This window comes from Camelus dromedarius, chromosome 16 (genome assembly GCF_036321535.1).
Source record: "Camelus dromedarius isolate mCamDro1 chromosome 16, mCamDro1.pat, whole genome shotgun sequence".
Taxonomy (NCBI): domain Eukaryota; kingdom Metazoa; phylum Chordata; class Mammalia; order Artiodactyla; family Camelidae; genus Camelus; species Camelus dromedarius.
The window spans coordinates 48,243,793-48,263,252 of NC_087451.1; the positions used below are offsets into that span (position 1 = coordinate 48,243,793).

Genomic DNA, 19,460 nt, shown 5'->3' on the forward strand with positions numbered 1-19,460 from the left:
GCATCTGACTTATTAACTGGAATATTTTTGTTTTTTCCTTTATGGTGTGTCACCACCATATGACATATTTTTTTAACTTTGAGATAAAAACATTTTTACATTTTTAAACATTGAGATAAAAGTACATTAAAGAATGGAAGGCCAAATGTGCATGAATTTTGGAGTTGAGATGGGAGTGAGGTCTCTGATTTCGGGCTTATGTAACTTACGGGTGGACGGTGAAGCCCAGGCCCAGGGCTGGGGGCAGGGAGCAGATGGAGCACTGTAACCTGAGTCCTTCTGTTCCATCTCACCTGCCAAAAAAGAAAAGCTGGTGCTGTGCTGCCAGGAGCACCACCCTGGCACCAGTCCTAACCTAATATGAAGAGGGGGGCTACAGCCCAGCTCAGCACACAACTCTGTCCCCCACACCCCAAGCATACTCACAAGTCCTTTCCCTTCCACAGTTCTTCATGAAATGTTGAGAGTGGCTTTAGCAGATTAAGCCTCAACCATTTTGCTAGTCTAGGAAGGGGAAAAAAGAAAGAGCTAGTGGGGAAGTGAGAATGATTTAATAATAAAATGTGGGTAGGGAGGAGGAAACATTATTAATTTCATTTTTGACATGTCTGAGATGCCTGTAAGATACCCAAGTGGAAATTTCTAATAGACCCTTAGCAGTAGATTTTGGCTGCACATTGGAATCAACTGGAGAACTTAAGAAAACAAAGACAGAAACTTACAACACAAAACTGATGCCTGATCTTGCCTCCAGAGATTCTGAGGTGCAGGCTTGGCACTGGAATTCCTGAACGTTCTTCAGGTGATCCAACTCAGTAGCCAAGCCAAGAACCCTTGGCTTTGAAGTAGGATGAAAACCTAGGACTGATCCCTAGCCCAGAGAACATGTGAGGATTCAGCAGGGGAAGGAGCCTGTAAGGGAGAGCTGTGGCCTCTAAAAGAGAGAAAGACCATTTAGGGAAGGACAGGTGGAGAGTCAGATACTGCAGAGAAGACCCTGAAAGTGTCCACTTACTACCGTGCTGTCTGGGCATTACTAAAGCACATGAGAACAGACCCCCAGAGCTGCCTTAAAGATCTATGTAAATTTTGCATTCTATTCTTTAATATACTTTTAGTTTAATATAAAAGTAATATTAAAAATGACATACCACAGAGGAAAAACAAAGTAAAAATTCCAAACCTTATGAGCCATCATAAGAGATTCTCTCTATCTTCTGGGTCCTTATACTTAAATTGCAGCTGATTACAGCCCTAATGTACCTGTCCATACTGACTCTACTGGCTGTGGAAATTCCACATTTTTGCAATTATCAACAATTTTAAATAAAATAAGGCACAAATCCCTTGGTTAGATGAGCAGGTTCCAGTGAGAACAGGTTAATATATTTTTCTCTAATACTTAATGTATAAAGAACTTCAGTTTCAAAGTGTTACATGTGCAATTAACTCATAATACTCTTGAAAGTGATAAACTAGTTTTCTTATTTAAGCATTATTAACAAGGCTTCCTTATAAGTAATTCTTGCACATAGTAGCTATTCAAAAGTTTGTTGGATAAAAAAACTAGTATTAGTTTATGTAAGTTAGAACAGTCAACTCCGCCTATGTCAGGGGAAAAAAATGCATTCATTTTGCTACATCAGGAAAACACAGGGAGAAGTACACATGCCATCTAAAAACCCAAGAGTAACGTTGCTTTATCCAGCCTCAGGGAAAGTATTCTGAAGTTAGGCAGTCTGGCATCAGGTCTTAATTATGCCACCACCCAGCTGGGACTTCTTCCTTAGCTGAAAGTCCCTTTGGGCTGCCAGGGTCAGGAGGCAGGAAGGAAGAGAAGGGAGGGGGTCAAGCCCCCTTAGCAGTCTGCTGCATCCAGAGCAGTCCACTTTATTTAATACAATGGACTCCACTACGCTGGAGTTTGATTTCACATGAGAATAGGATTCTTAAAAGTTTGAAAACCACTGGATTACACTCTAAGGTCTGGAAAGACGTTCAAATTGCATATATATATTTTAAATCACAATATCTTTGACATTGGTTAACGTAGTTTCTAATATGTTTTTGGTAATCTAAAGTTTCTGGGAAGATTGAAAAAAAATCCTACAATTAATTTCCTCAAAGATCAAAATGTAAATATAAAAAGGAAATGTCCCAAAACTTTGCAAATTCGGGAAACAAACTGTACTGAAGAGAAAACAAAGGAAAATAACACATATGACACAACTTTTTCAAATGTCACATTTAATGTTTTCACCACTGTACTTCAAATCTACATTGTACAAAGTGACCAGTAAGTGTGCACGGTAATTGACCAACCTCTGAGATTGTACCTTTCACACCAGTGTCTTCTTGGGCTCTTTTGATACTAAACACGTTTCTCATTCAAGTGAATTGAAATGCTTCAGTTGGGTTGATTCTCAGGAGCCTCATAAAAAAAAAACAAAGATATTGCACCATCTTTGTTTAGTAATTCAATGTTTGTTTCTTTCACAGCAAATAATTACTTCATTGAAGTTAAAACTTCCAAACATAACTTATTAATAGTCTTCAAATTCAGCTCAGATCACTCAAGATGAAAATACTCTGCTAAATACAGATAACTTACAATAACTTTAACAGTTAATTGTCCATAACACACACCAAGGTTTTTTCCTAGACCAATTTTAAGACGATCCATTAGTATTCCTTGTACAGGTGAAAAACGATCTTCAATTTTCTTGTCTTTTTATTTTTAATATAAAAGTTGGAAGGGACATTCAAGTTTCAAGTCTCCACATTGAACTTAAAAAAAAAAATAGTCATCATCAGCATGTGGAGGTAAACAAGCCAAGTTGTATAACTCCAGGAGGTAGAGGCCTTCAATTTGTATTCATATATACATATGCACAGAAGAATTCAGTGTTCCAACAGAAAAAAGAATTTGTCAAAAAAGTAATAAGTTATTTACTACTGTGACATTTCAAGACTCCCACAGCTTTGCCTAAGGACACAAACACATTTGACATAATTCCTTATGTGCCTTTTTTTGTGGCTTAAATTTTTTAAAATTTGTTTTTGTCTTTTTATTTTTTACTGTCCAGTGCAGGAAAAGTCTCACAAAATTTCACAGACCTAAAATGTGCAAGCTAGTTCTCTCTCTATACAGCAATTGGGATTCTTTTGAAATTAGCCCAGAAATGAATTATTTACACACATGAAAGATGCATGCTTGGAGGTTCTTTTATGTAAGAAAGAGCAGAAAAACTTCTAATAAAAATAGATTAAATATATATATATATATTTATACTGGGTAAGGAAAACAAAAGTTTAGTCTCTCCTAGTCACAAACTCATTCTCTCTACCCACAACATTGGATTTTAGACAGCACACGTCACCGTCACGGCTCTAATGAGAAGCTAATTATAGGGCTTGATCATTAGGTGGCATGCCCCTCCCCCGGTCCCCCCCCCCCCAGGTGCAGCCACCATTAGCTCATGTGGCTCCATGATTGGTCGCAGGCAAGGTTTCTAGATTCTTTAGTTTTAGAAAACCCCAAATTTTCAGGAATGGCTCAAATATCTAAATGTTTGACTGTGTGTGTGTGTGTGTGTGTTTGTGTGTGAGTGTGTGAATAATCTCACTTCATTTTAAAGAGGAAAAACAAAACAAAACAAAAAACACAAAACCCCAAACTCCCAAATTTGGTTCAATTCTCTTTTGTTCTGAGGTGAGCCATAACAGCTGCACTAAATTCATAAAACATGTGCAACTCTGGGTAAAATATTTTTTCTTCTAAAAGCACAACCACTTTACAGGATTAAAAGTCTAGTAACATTTCTAAATATTATTCATATCATACAAGTAGTGGTTGTTAATTTAAAACTTCATTAGTAAAATTACAGTACAAGCATGATTAACCTCCAGAATTGCAAATCCCAGACTCCAGTGGAAAGCTACATTACATCTTCAGTAGTACATTATCTTCCACCGTCACTCCCACACCAGAGGAGAGGGGGGCATCTCAGACGGCTGAGCAACAGTGGAACTGGAAGAAATCAGAGACACAGTGAAATCAGTTGTAGCATCACAAAAGGCAACAGGGCAATTCACTGCTGCCTGTTCTCCCTTCTTCCTTTAAAGAAAAATTATAAAGTCCATTTTGGATTTTTATTTGTTTCTTTTCACTTCTGCAAAGTTGCATTTGTTTCAAATTGTTTAAGGCTCTGTATCCATAGGAGTATGATACAGTGGTATATGGTATAGTGGCTAATAACATGGGCTTGAAAGCAGCATGTCAGTTACTAGTTGTGTGACACTGAGCAAATCCCTTCACTTTTCCTCTCCTGGAAAGGGCTGACTCTATCCACCTCACAGGATATTGTGATAGGATAATATATGTAAAGTGCTTTCCACAGTGCCTACTTCATAATAAATGATAGCTATTATAAACAATAATGCCTATACTCAATCAGGAAAATAACTTCAAAGGATACAGAATTAGCCATTTAAAACTAGCTTCTCAAAATAAGGTGACTTTAAGTGGGGACCTATTTTGAATGAGCCTCATAAGCATTCTTTTATCAAGTTTTAATTGATAATCATTTATCATTTGTTATCCACAGATCTGTTTTTACCAGTTACTTCACATGTCTGTCTAATGTTGCCAACCAGACTATAAACTTGAGGGGGTTGTGTGTAATCACTTTACTTCTTCGGGGCCCAGGATAATGAATAACTTGCACCTGGAAGGTATTAAAACACCTGATTGACTGGATCACTGACTCTTAGGGGAAAATATTAAAGGAATTTTAAACCACAGAGAAGTGAAAATGCAACTTAATTTCTACAGAAAAATACATGGAAGGAATGAAAGTCACCTGATTTAAAAATTCTAAAAAATTGTTGACTTTGGTTCAGTAAATTTAATCAACTTCAGTGCTGGCTCAAGGCCAACTGAAAGTGAGGGGAAGGGAAAGAGAAGCAGGGAACAGAGGGAAAGGGGTGAGGGAGAAAGGCAGGTAGAGTGTGGGCTCTCAGATCCAAAGCCACCCTTCATTCTGCTTTGTGATACCCGAGCCAGACCCTGTTCACCCTTCTTCACCACCTGGCTTGATGTTAGCCTTTGTCAACAGAGGGCGCTGGAAGGGCACTGCAAGTCCACAGCATTAGGAAGGCGCTTCCCTTCCAGATTCTGGCCTGTGTTTTTTTTGTTTTTGTTTTTGTTTTTTTTTTTTTGACGTGGAAGGTCCAGCTTTGATCTACCCAAACTTTCTGGCAAGTTTCTCTGCAACCCAGGCCCAGCAGCCTCTTTGATGAACCAGCTCTGCCCACACCTTTTGGAAAGTTTCTTCACCACCCTCATGCTGTGTTCCTGTGGCAGCCAGATCCTCTCCAAAGAGGCCCAAATCTTATTAGCCTTGGGTGGAGGGGCTTCCTGTAAGTTCTCACTCTTCCTTGTTCACGCTCCCACAGTCCAGAAGGAGGACCTGCTTTCTGCATGTGCTATTCCAGGACTCTTCAGAATCCTTTCATGCCTTTTAGTAGTTCACCATCTTTTTTCCTAGTTAATGCTTCTTGTTATTAAATTTCTCCTGTTCATATTACTGGCTTTCTACTTCTACTGACTGGGCCTTGACTGATACAAGGAGTTAGGGAAAAAGAAATGGAGAAGGAAAGGACAAAGAGAATGAGGCTTGTTAAGTCCTGAAGGAAGTTTATAGCTTTTTAACCAGTAAGACTGTTGGCTTCTCTTCTAAATAGGATACACCAGCTGTCCACCTATAAAATACAATTTTCTTGCAATTATTATTAAGGTGGTGGGGATGTAGTGGGAGCTGAGATGACCATGTCCAACTCCAGGACAGTGGCTGCCTCACTGTGGAAGGAGGATCCCCATGTACATGATCAGGCGGCATAATGTTCATCTGGGGAAAAAACTGCCACAGCAGCCACAGTGCACTGGAGCTGGAAGAAAAATGCATGCTTACATTTTTAATATGCTTTTGACTAAAGCCAAAACTCATAACAGAAACTTTCTGTTGGCCCTTTTATGTACATTATCTAATCTAAATAAAACCAGAAATATGCTGAATAACAAAACCACAATGGCATCCTTTTAATTCTAACAACAAAGTTAGAATTACATACATATAGTTACCTAATAAAGCTCTTAAAAGCAGCAGACTGAGGGTTGATGCAGAGAGGCACTCTGTTTCCTTTCTGCTGTTCCAAAATGAACTGGTGAATAATTTCTGTGGAGAAAACAAACATCATACAACCCATGCCAATTTGCAGGCCTGGGAGCAGTGGATTCTTAGGTTAACTCTAACCAGCATGTGAACAGCATTTCCTAGTGGTTTAGTTAAATCAAACACACACGTCATCTATCAGGCAGAATCCAGTGGAACTTTCCTGAAACCAAAATGACAGCTGCTGCTAAACATAGGAAAAAAAAACACCACCACCAAAATGGCATTACATGGGCTGGAAACCCCGTCAGTGGGAGGAGTAAAATGGTCTATAAATTTGAGAGTGACTCCACTGGGTTGGCATTACAAATGAACTCTTCTAAATTGCTGGTAATTACTGCCTTTTTGAAAATCACTTTAAAAACCTCAGTTGGTATTTAGGTACATAGTTTCAGACTGGTTCCTTTGGGGACTACTCTCTCTTCTAAAATGTCCTAGAGCAGACACTTAAAAACTACTCAGGATTTTGGATGTCATTAACCCCCACCCCCACCCCAATTGGAGATCGTGTCAGGAAATTTTATGAGTAGACTATCAGAAACTTCCTTCTCTTGTCCGCATCCAAGGAATGATTCCCTCAGTGGATGTTTATCCTTTTTAGAACTTTGCATGCTATATAAAAAAGTCCAATATGTTTCATTCTATGAAATCATACTGAGTGAATACATATTAAATACGCTGAGTCACACTCACTAAATAAGTCAGCTTTGAAAACAAGAACAAAATGTTCATTCCTCTGCCTGACCTTCCCTTAGATATAATTTTAAATCAGTGTTTTTATAACACACAGCGCTTTCTTGGCATATATGCCCTGGACAAACAGTCACATGCAAGTTTGTAAAATAAACATATTGAGGAACTTGGATCTCCATTAAGGTCTCAGCTTTTCCCGGCCACATGGGAGAAAATGTTACTAGTCATCCTGCCTGGCCGAACGCCAAAAAAGATACTCACCTTTAACCTGTCGAACAGAACTGAGGTTCTTCTCAAAAGTGTCATCAAATTTGGGATTGGTGACAGGCTCAAAGTCACTGGTATAAACTCTTCCAGTAGAGGTGGAAAAGCAACATTTACACATACACGTGTGATATCGTAGTCGCCCTTCATCTAGGTAGGGGTGGGCTAAGGCATCCTTAGCGGATATTCTTTTGGACTGAAATCAAATTTAGAGACCAGCACATCAACACTACAGATAAACATGACTGTCCGCACAGGATCTTTCACAAGCCACAGTAACTGCTTTACACAGCTTATACTTAATTTATGGTGCATCCTGTGTAAAGGGATAATTGCAAATGGTGAGGACAAGAGGGATAATTGAATTGAGAAGTGGGTAAGGTAGCAGTAGGAGTATATGACATAAGACAACAAACTACTGTTATAAACCACCGTACACCACCATAAAGCACTTAGAAATGACTTTCTGCTAAGATCCTGAAAAGTTCCTACCTTTAAATAGATGTATGCAGGGTCAAAAATGACAAATATCACGACATTTAAGTATGTAATGCTTTGGAAGGGATACATTTACATTTTAAATAACATATTTTCTAAATATGTCTCAGCATTTAGAAGAGATGTGATCATGGTGGCACTTTCAGAAAGCTGCTTGAAACTTTTATCCTCTTGGAATACCAAATCAACTTAGGGCAAGAGCCTGTCTGAAAGCCGCTGGAGTTAGGCAGCAGATAATGGCCGGAATGCCATGTTTGATATCCAGCTCAGTGTGAATATAGGCAACCTGGGGTTTTCTGGGACTTCAGATCAGAATACTTAGTACACTAGTGTCAGGTTACATAAGCCAGAAACTTTTAAACTCATTTCTCTATTAAAAAAGAAAAAAACTGTCCCTCCTTTTCATCAATGGACATATAAGTACTACTGAGAGAAAGTGGATTTTAAAGGATTTAGGGATGACTCAATAGTAAAGAGTAGAACAAAAACTGACACTCTGCCTTGCTTCCAATCCTAGTGAGCACTTCACATAACACAACTGAAAAAGAAAAGAAAACCATCTGCACTCAAATAAAACAAAAATAACTGGATCACTATGACTGGTTCTGGTCCTCCAAATAACAAAATGTTAACTATTTCCCATAAACCTGGATTCCCTAAAAAAACTTTATCTGATTTTTTGCCATGCTGATGTTAAGAGGCATGTCATGACATTTTGGGATGTGATCAGAAAGCTGCTGTTCATCTACCAGGAAGAGGCAAATGTAAACTTGACGACCTTGGTTTTGTTCCTTTTGCCACCTGTCGTGTTTTGTATTTGGTGATGGAGCCCTTCTGAAGTCTGACTCACTAGCATGCTTAGCAACTAAACTTTTTCTTTCTTTCCCTAAATGAATCCAACTATTCCTAGAGGTTCCACTTGGAAAAAGATCAACTGTCAGAACGAAAAGAAACAGGGCAGTACACCTTGCACGGGTCTGGGCCCCCCTGAGTCCTCAGTGTCTCTGGCCAGGCTCACGTGCAGGATTGAGCTCTTTGGCTTTTGCCCACTGAATCTGGTTACTGGTCAAGTCTATTTCTGTTTCTGACTGAGCATGTGTCCACACTGGTGGCAGCCGTGATTGAATCTGGGTTTTAATTTTACCATAGGACCATTAAGTCATTTCTATCAGGTGGCAGATGTCAGAAATTGGAACCCAGTCAGCTGCCATCAGCAGCTGGAATCTGGTTCCCTGCTAGTCTTTTTTGTTTATCTGTGGATTCTGATATTTCTTGAAAGTTCAGATGCAGAGGTGAAGGGATTTTTGGTGTTCTCCTAACTATTGACTGTATGCTCTGTGTTTGTATGTTCTGTGTGCACCGATACGGGGTCCTCTAAAGTATCTTACGTAAGAGAAGCCTTTGGACCAAAAGTAAATCAAATCCCTAGTGTGCAACGATCAGCTTTGATTTCTCTAAACAAATTAAGGTCTCTTTGGGACTTCTGAAACAAGGCTAAAGAAAGAGACTTGTTTCGTAAGGGATATTAACACTGAAAAGAAAAACTGTCCTGCTAAATTGAAAAAAAGAAATCTCAAAGTTACTCCCATTTTTAATAATGATCTTCTTTTGAAGGACTTAATGGTGCTTAATGATGTCCTATGTATCTTAATTACAACTTGTTTCTTTAACAGATCAATATTTGCAATAGATACGGACACTTGTTACTATCTTAGATTTTGTTGCTTTATCAAATTGGCTCTTCTAGTTTTGAATAAGAGTGATAAAATTTTCTTTTACAAATATAAATTGATGTACTTTGTATATTTTTGAGGGGAGTTAATATATCATATTATGAGATTTCTTAAAATCAAATAGAGCAAACTCCCAACTGGCTTTTAAAAATAATATTAACACATAAAAGACATATAAAAAGAAATGGAAAGATTTAAAAACATTATTCTTCCTTATGAATGAAATATATTAGCTCTTAAAAATTTTTTTCTTAAGTTGTAACTCAGATTTTAAAAAAGCTTTCGTTGTGAGTTAAAGTAATACTCTTAGTTACTAAATTACAAAGTAAGCAAAGTATTTCTATTAAACAACTTCAAAGTTTTAATATCTGGTATGTAATTGTATAAAATAAAGAGGTCATGTGATATTCCTATGCAAGATGACTCTTTGGATAAATCAGTCTGAGTTAATAGTTATAAAAGTTAAAAAAACCTGTTTTCTTTCTGATTTTACTGCCACGTGCAAATAATATTAGTACAATGCTCTAGCTTATGTAAGTTTTGAGTTTGTTTTCTCATAAAAAGCCTAATCACTTTGAATTTGATTTTTTTTCCCCTGGTTTTGCTGGTCAGATAAACTACTGTCACTTTGTCTAAGATTATGGAATTGCAAAATTATGTGTTCAACTAAGTTAGATGAATGATAGGTAATATGTTTCTAAAAAGAAATTGGTTTTTAGAATGCTACAAACTGTAAAGACTTAATGTGTTAAATTTTAATCTTTTAATTCTTAGTTAACACCTTTAAGGTCTTAGTTAAGACCTTACTAATATTAATTTGAGTTAATAAATAGTATTTGGATACCTGGATAACAAAATTTTAATATACCTAGGTTCTTCATTAATACAGTATAGAGCAGCCATGAAAAGACAGTTAAAACAAGTTTATACTGTATAGCACAGGGAGCTATATTCAATATCTTGTAGTAATTTATGGTAAAAAAGAATCTGAAAACAAATATATGTATGTTCCTATATGACTGAAGTATTATGTGCTATACCAGAAATTGACACATTGTTAACTGACTAATTCAATAAAAAATACATATATAGGAAAAAAAAAACCGGAGAAAGCAAATAATTTTGCTCATATAAACAGTTTCAAAAATTAAGCCAAATAGAATGTTATAAATAAAAGTATTTTATGAATCTAAGAAAAAAGGGAAAAATAAAATTCTTAATTAAAAAAAAAGTTAAAAAAGAGGTGTAAACACCTTTGGGTTAATGTGTATATTTTTAAAGAATGTAAAAGAATGTGTGATGGTAGGAAGATGTATATGCAAGATAACAGATGTGTTTTTGTTTTCGAAGAGAAAAAGTGAGTAATTTTGTCTAAATTCCTAATAATTATTGTTGTCCTTTAAAAATATTGCTTGTAACTGTTTATTTCCTTTATATAAACTGAAGTCTCTGGAAATTTGTTTAATGTCTTCAGTATTTTGAGGTAATAGTTACATCTTTTAAAATGAGTTATTTATTATACCCCATTCTTTTCAATATTACTGATGATACTATAATTCATCTTATTATTCTCTGGTGGTTTCTGGTTTTTCCTTATATTTGCCTAAAGGCTCTTGCTACAAGCTAGAGGTCAGGAATTGAATCTTCCATACAAAACATCACAAGGACCTCAGTAAAGGATTGTTCAGATGCTCCTGGCTGTTGTCTTTAGGGTACAAACCCATGGATGTAGCTGATATTACCACAGACGGCCACCTCTTAGACTGAACCAAGTAACTTGGTCAGGATTTCCAGGAATGTTTCAGTCCAGGAGCAGACACATGGCAACAGACTGCTTAACCCAAGATCAACAAAACAAGTAATAACTACTTCAGACTAAATGGACTAAATAAACTGATTTCATTAAGGTTAAGGTTTTATTTTTAATGGACATTAAAAAAAACCCCTCATTTCTTGCTTCTTAATGTATCACCCCCCCCCCCCATTTAACAGTTTAAAACTAGAATGAAACACTCTTTAAAAATGGTATTTCTAATTGAACTGTCAGAACCAGAAAGGGAAAAATCCTTAATATCAATCATAAACTAAGTTCAGTAGGAATCCGTCCTCCTTCTTATAGATAAATCTCATTTGTAACTATGAGTACACCCAAAGTTTCATTTAACAAGGTGTGACAATCCCACTGTAAAGGAATAAGGACTGCCCTTCCATGTAGAACTGGTATCTTAAAGACTTCCCAGGAAATGTGCTTGGCATCTGCTCTATGGCACAGGAAATTCCGGCCTCAGAGTAGTGAAGACTATGAGCTCCCAGCAGGGCAGGGTTGTTAATGAACATGGGATCTCAGAACAAGACGGTACCTTCCGGCTGTAAGTACGGCAGGTAATACCTGGTACAGGTGAATGACACCGTTCTAGGTTCCTAATCTAAACAGAATAAAGAGAATTTCTGATACATAAAAGTAAATTTTAACCTCAGGGCCTTTACAAAATCTTCTCTGGGCAGACAGACATGACCTCTGAAACCTGAAGCTCACGTGGCTCCAGTTTCGTCAACCATAGGAAAGGTCTTTATTGCATTAATCAACATCTCCTGTTAGCTATCTGGGTAAACTTGCCAAATAAAACAAAATATCAAACTAATGACACTAAATCACTAGCTCATTCAGCAAGTTATGTGGCTGAAACTCCCTAATGGCAGGAACTCGACCACAAGGAGGGACTGTGCAAATGAGAACTGCCACTTTGTCTTGCTTCCCGTATCACTAAGCACCTCACGTGCCAACATAAACAAACACGAGGAAAACAAAAACAAACACCAACCAACCAAACAAACAAAAAATCCACTTTGTACCCTGAGATGTAACAAAAATAACTTGGTCACTGGTTGGTTCTGGTCCCTCAAATAACAGAACCTTGACTGTTTCCCACAAACCTGGGCTCTTTAAGAAAACATTTTTATCCTAATCTTGTTACACTGACAACTGAAGATAGTTTTGACCTTTGTGGATTTAATAATCATGTGAGAAATTTGCTGTTTTCTCATGAATAAACTAATGTAAACTTAATAACTGGGCATTTGGTGGGGAGGGTTATTTTCCCCCTTTAAATACCTGTTGTGTTTTGTTATTGGTTAACTTCCTTGTACTCTTGACAAGTAAATTTTTCTTTTTCAAATGCTTCCAATTTTTAGTCTTCTATGACAATAGTTATTGGCACAGATGTGGATAATAAATATTCTTTGGATGAATGAATAAATGAAGAACTGAACTTGGTCCCAGACGAGTCAAGTCTGGAAATGGTGTTTGGAAAAGCTACCGTCTTAACAAACCCAGAGTAAACATTTCCTTATGCAATACACTGGGCAGAATTTTTCAAATAATGTTAAATTTTTTTCTCCTGATTTAGCTTGGTATCAAACTCCTTTTATAAATATTGAGATGAATAAAGATGTTACAGTTCCTTATCTCTCTTCACCTAGACTGTTATGTGTTAATAATCAAATTTATATGTGATAATTGAGCATGATACACAGGGAACCGGGGTGCTTAAGTTTATCTTTTGAAAAGTCAGTATTTACATTGCCCATCTATTCAAAGCTAGAATGTTTTTCTTAGAACACATTTATTTTTAATTCATTAAAAAAATATAAAAACAAATACTACTTACTGGATCAAAGACCAACATCCTGCAAAGGAGATGAACAGCTTCATGTGTAGCCTGGCTAGACAGGGTATAAAGTACAGGAAGAGATGGCTGTGAAAAAATAAAGAATTCAAATATGCAGGTGAGTCTTTGTGTAAATAGATACGGAATACAGCCAATTTTATGACAAGGTAAGTACCCAGCTCAAAAGATGTGTATACATAAGTCTCCACTCAAAGGGAATGCATGTTCTCCTCATTAACCAGCCTTCAAAAGCAAAAAGTCACTGACTTTCAGTGGCATATTTTATATTGCATGACTACCCATTCTAGATAAGAGCACCAAAGAACCTACAAAAAAATGAAAGCTAATCCTGTAAATATGGAGCTCCTGTCTTATATTGTACCTGCTTTGGCAAGAAGGGAAGACCAAACATGCCCAGGGATGGATAAGAAAAGATTTAAAACCTTGGCCATATGCAAGGTTAAGCATTTCCACTGTGCAAAGTAAGCATGTGAACTATGTCTTATGGCAACATTACCATAAAGTTGCAAAAACACTAGCCCTAAAGGAGCTGTAGGACACTCAGGAATTTACAGACTCTTCTAAGAAAGAGTCTTAGAAGAGTTCATGTTTTCCTTCCTCACCAGAGAGGTGTTCTTCATCTTTGTTGTCTCAACAAAGATAATAAATGAAAGTATGACATCTAAGAAAGTATGACACTGCTTGTGGTGGTTCCACCTGCCCTGCCTTTAGCACTGATTTCTCACCCAGTAATTGTCTTTTCTAAGTGGCAGGCATATCCACACGCCCATATCTAACCCTCTTGCACCGAGGCAGGGAGATGGCTCTCATGACTTGAGAAGCCACAGAGCTTACAAAGTATCTATTTCGCTGCCTGGTGAGGCAGGCAACAGAGCAGGTGAATGGAACCACTCCTCTGTCTCTGACACAAGTAACACTAAAAGGTCTCCTTGGATCTCGATCACAGCCTCATCCTGCTAAGATAACTACTAACATCAAGTCTTTTACATATCTGCCTCCTCCCAACAGTTAAGTCATATAGGAAAATCCAAAAAGAACAACAACAAAACTCCTCAGCATCATCGGGAGGTCATTATTCACCTTATAGATGTTTTCTTCAGGATCAGGAGTAATGGGGCATAAGAGTTGGGGGTTTTCGTTTACTAGCTAATTAGATAAATCAACAGGCCTGAATCTCAGTATCCTTACGTATAAAATGAGGAGGTTGGACTAAATGATCTCTGGTTTACTTTAGTTTTAAAATTGTATGATACTTGATATGATTACCACATATAAAAAGCATTCCGTGCACAGAACACATATATAGCTGGCACTTAAATATTACCATTCCTTGGTGTATTTACGTGTTTGCAGATAGGGAACTATTTCTTGTTAAAAATATGTAAGTCTATGACAGCTCTGAAATTATTTGTATTAGTCAAGATAATGGGGTCGGGAGTGGATTGTGGAGAGTGTAGGGGAGAGGTTTTAATTTACAACTTAATTTACATATATTTTCCCTAAGGATTTTTCCTACTGTGTAAAATAAAGTAATCTGATACTCTTGAAAGATTCTGATTTTTGGTTTGACTGTGAATAGCTATCCTCTTTTTCACTGGCTTGTGCAGCCAAATTACAGCCAATTTTTACTGACCAAAATGTCTCTCCATAAGCCATTCTTTTCTGTCCACTCTCAAAGTGAATCTACCCCTCATCCTATTTTTTTGTGGTAGAGGCAATTTATAGTTTAGGGAAGGGAATACTGGGATGAGCACTAGAAGATGTGGCCTCAAATTCTGACTTTGCCGTCACTAGATCTGGGTAAGTCACTTGAACCTTGACTTTCTCTCTATTGGACTGCACCAGTACAGACCTGCCTGCCCACCATCATTGCTAATCATCTAAATCCACCAAATGCCAGGCCCTGGGCTAGGTGTTGAGACAACAAAGATGAAGAACACCTCTCTGGTGAGGAAGGAAAACATGAACAAGGCATTCCAGAGGCCAATGAATAGAGGACAGAAAACAAATTCGAAGGCAAAATTTATGACTTTAGGACAACTGGATATGGGATGGGGAGGTTGTGAAAATCAAGAGTGGATGTTTAAGGGTACCAGAAATTTAAAAAATCCATGCCCCCTAATTTATCTTTCTTTAAAGAAGCACACTCGAACAAATATGCTAAAACTAAGGCTGTTTCATTTCAGCTTAAATGGTCATTTGATATGCTTTCTCCTTTTCTGTGTTTTTATATGCATGTTAAAAAGAGGCACAGAGAAAAAGAAGAGTCAGTTTGAGTCATGCCAATAGCTCTCCAGAATGATAGCCATTAATAATTCAGCATTAGCTCCACAGGAAAGATGCAATACTAGAAATGCTGCATTTCTAATTCCACTTTCTTCCCCTCTAATTTACCAGCCATTATGGTTGGAACCAGTTGGGCCCAGGGTATCAGAACTAGAGAAGTTTATATTTCTCATCAAGTGCATAGAGTCAATTTGAATAAGAGGGAAAAACAGAATGCTTAAAAGTATATCCTAAATATCTCATTTGGAAAAAAGTCTTTGCCAATTCCCCCAACACTCACACACATTACTCTTCTCCCTTTAAAGTATACTGGTCCATTTTCTGTTTGTTCTGCAAGTTTATAAGTCACCTAGGCAGTGTAGGCGTGAGTGGGTGCCAGTGCTGAATCACGAGGACAGGAAGGGTTATAAAGAGTGCTCTATGAGTGACTATGATTGTTAGGGAAATGAAGCAAGGATGAGCTTCTGGACTTGGGTGAGAGGCCCTAAATGGTATGCCACAGTCATCATAAGCCAACTGCAGGGCACTGGTCACCGCAGTGGAGTCGGCCAGGCTGCGTAAGCCCTGTAGGATGTTCCTGTTAGTTTTCACCTGGCAGCAGAGAGGCTGTAGTCATCAGTCTGCAATGTTAACTGCAATGCACAAGGGTCAGTGCACTACACTAAGTGCTCTGGGGTTGTATAAAAGAAACCCCCACCTGAAAAATAAGAAGTTTAAATTGAATGAATCCTCTAGCATACCTTGATTCTCTTAACTGTAAGATAAGGTCCCTGCCAGGAGACAGGACTATTTTCGCCTCAGTGAAAATATTTTACCTATTTCTGACACAATTAGCTGAGGATAATCTGAGGGAAAATGAAGATCTAAACCTTATAAGAGAAGAACAAACGGACTGAGGACTGATAATAGACTTTTCAATCCTATCAACAGGGCAATGCCCCAACAAGTATTTGCCTTAACAGACACTTGAGCCATGGCAGCTAAGATTCCCTTCATCCAAGACTGAGTTGTAGAAAAGAGACAAATAAATGTCACACGGTGTTTTTGTCTGCCCAGCAATTCCTGACTTTTCAAGAACCACACTCCCTTTCTCACTCTCAGATCAAGTGGTTTGGCTGAGCTTGATTTCAGTCTCCCAGCTCCAAGGATGGGTACCTGACCTCGGCCTGGCCAGTCAAATGACATATTCCCCTGAGCAACATGACTGGTTCCAGGATGGGCACACAGTCTAAAATAGGATGGGACCAACCAATGGAATGGCTAACCTAACACATACCCCCAATCCGCTTGTCCCTTTATTATATGGGATAGAAAAGACTCATTTTTCAGCCTGTCTTGCATCCAGGAGGCCACATTATCACACAGTTCTGGACAATGACATATAAGCAAAGGTTTGCTGGGCAGGCTTCTGGGAGAACTTCCTTTCCTGATAAAACGAACAGATACTGCTAGTGTTCCCTCTTTCCTCCCTTTTCTTGCTGTGAATATGGATATGATTTCAGGACAAGCTACAGCCATTTTGTGACTATGAGGCAATAAGCAAGACAGTATGAAGTCAACATTCTAAAGATAACAGAGCAGAAAGAAAGAAAAAAACTAGATCCTCAATGACATAATTGAGCTGCTATGCCATCACCAGATTGCCTACCTCTGGACTTCACGGTATGAGGGAAAAAGGAACTTCTATTTCTTTAAACCATTGTAAGTAAGGTTTTCTATTACTCATAACCAAATACATTCCTAACTGAATCAGAGACCTTCCAAATATTTCCTGGATCTATTTGGGAAAACTCTTTCCTGAAGGACTGATATGCTAACAGAATGTAAGCCTGGACTGCTGGTTCCACTTTTGCCAACACATGGGGGAAAGCCTGTCTGAAAATGAAGCCAACACACAGGAAAAAAGTGAGAAGAATCAGATTCCTGCCATGGAACATCACTTGACTACCTGAATCCAGAAAGCCTGAAGTCAGCGGTAGCTAAAGACTTTTCAGTTATATGAACCAGTGAATTTCCTGTTTCGCTTAAGTCAGTTTTAACTGAATTTCACTGGAGTCCTGACTGGTATACTGCATGGAAGTATGTATAGTAACCAACTAACACAAGTTTATTAATTTGAGGCAGTAATCCATGACTTTAAGAAGATAGCTAATTAGGTTCTTCTTCTGTATATGCATATTTGTATTTTTTAAAAAGTCTCAACAAACAATAGTACATATTTCTGTTTGTAAAAATACATGTAAATAAATCCATAGAAAAATATGTCTGGAAGGACAGTCTCAAATTAATCAAAAGGAGACTAGGATGGCGTGGGGAGTAGTGAAGGATGACTAATTCTGTAGGATTTTTACTTTACATGTATTCACATATTATTTGCATATATATAAATGAATTTTTAAAAATCTGCTGTGAAGGTATATGTGTCAGGTATTGATAAATTAGTTTAATATTCCTGACACTGGCCAGTAAATGGAACATAATAGATCTTGTTAGTTCTTTCTTTGAATACAGAACATTCCTCTAGGTTAAGACTTACTGTGCTCTTCTAAGTGAGGAGTTAGGGCCCAAATTATTTCATGCTTCTAAACTAAATGCAACAGAAGGATGCAACCAGCAGGGAGCTGTTTAAAATACCAGCACCTACATCTCTAGTAGTAAATCTACATTTACTAGTTCAGGCTGGTTTTAGAAGCTAACACAGGTTACCCATTGCCCTTTTTGCCTGTGAAAATGGAATCTTGGCAGTCACACTAGAATCATAGAAGGAACTACAAGGAAAAGGCAAGGCCTTGATAAAATGTCTGACAGGTCATTTGAAAGGAGTGTCAAACCAAAGGTCTGTCATTTGGTCTATCAGCTAGGTCAATCAGATCTTCTAATGATCAATCAAATCATATAAATGCCCAATTTAAAAGAAACCAAGGCAAAGCTCAGGAAAGTTAGTTGCCAACTCTTCCTGTTCACATCTTCTCTCTTCTGTTTTGGTTTGTTGTTCTTAGGAAAAGTATTCCCTTTACTCACTCTTTACATCATTAAGCTTGTTTTGTCCAAAGGAGATTAGGAAAGTGCTTCTAAAAAATGCTGCTAAATCAACACGGTGGAGGAGATAATAACCATCTTGTCTTTCTCAGCAGTGACTTGGCTGGTTGCAAGTAAAACTGGTCAGTGCAAATCTGGCAATCTCTCTTCATACTTCTTTTCTAACAACATTCACATCTGATTCTGTGTTAGTGGTAAGAATGCAATAGAAACAGCTTCACATTCCTGGCTGGAATAAGAGACACCAGGTATTTAGGCTCAGTATGTGAAGAGGGTATCGTGACATATGTGCTTTAGGTTATGGCACTGAGGTCAATGCTTCACCCCTGGTAACTTTTCCCAGACACCAGGAGACAAAAGCCAGGGGTCATTTATTAGCAAAGGTGCTATAAAAATATTTCCTTTATCCTACAGCATTGGAATTACTATATTTTATTTGGTCTGACAAATATTTAATACTTCCTTACTTATGGCCATGACATTAAAAAAAAAAAAACCTACCAGTAATGTTTTTGTTTAAAAATTCTCATTTCATTATTCTGTTGGAGGGAAACTCTGCCCAAACAGATGGTTACCAAATACAGAGCCCCTCCCTCTCCTTTTACCTGTTTATGAGGACCCCTGAGTATGTGTGCCTTAGCGCCTTCACAAGCCGTCCTCATTGCTTCCAGTGATGGTGTGCCCAAGAGATCTGTGATCAAATCCAACTATGAGGAAACATGAAATACAGACGGATAGTAAGCTCATGGAAACAACATTACTCTTAAGTCACAGCCTTAGAGATGAGGACCAAATTCTGGGGGGAAAAACCTTAAGGCAAGTTCCAGGTTAACTGATTGGAACCCCTACTTTCACTTTTTAGACTATTAAGAAAAAACAGAAAAATGTTTATTAGGTATCCATAGGATAGAAATATAGAAAATACTTCTAGCAAGCCTGGCAGAAATAATTTAGGAGTCTGCATCTACCTGCCCTGTGTTTTGCTTTGACACCATAGCATCTATGATCCTTGCAGAAGTGAACTG

General features: G+C 37.8%; 1 protein-coding gene across 2 annotated transcripts in view; it reads right to left on the reverse strand.

Moving 5' to 3' along the window:
* Positions 1-2,230: 2,230 nt before the first annotated feature.
* NLK (nemo like kinase) overlaps positions 2,231-19,460 on the reverse strand; it is a 131,824-nt gene continuing 114,594 nt past the window's right edge. Inside the window, exons 7-11 of one of the 2 annotated variants that reach the window (XM_031468356.2) lie at positions 19,041-19,142; positions 13,090-13,176; positions 7,188-7,386; positions 6,143-6,236; positions 2,231-4,030 (exon numbers count right to left, since the gene is read on the reverse strand). In XM_031468356.2, the coding sequence (XP_031324216.1) occupies positions 3,976-4,030; positions 6,143-6,236; positions 7,188-7,386; positions 13,090-13,176; positions 19,041-19,142 (537 nt within the window). In that variant the 3' untranslated portion in view covers positions 2,231-3,975. The remainder of the gene's footprint in view (positions 4,031-6,142; positions 6,237-7,187; positions 7,387-13,089; positions 13,177-19,040; positions 19,143-19,460) is intronic. The other variant, XM_031468357.2, reaches the window with a different exon arrangement.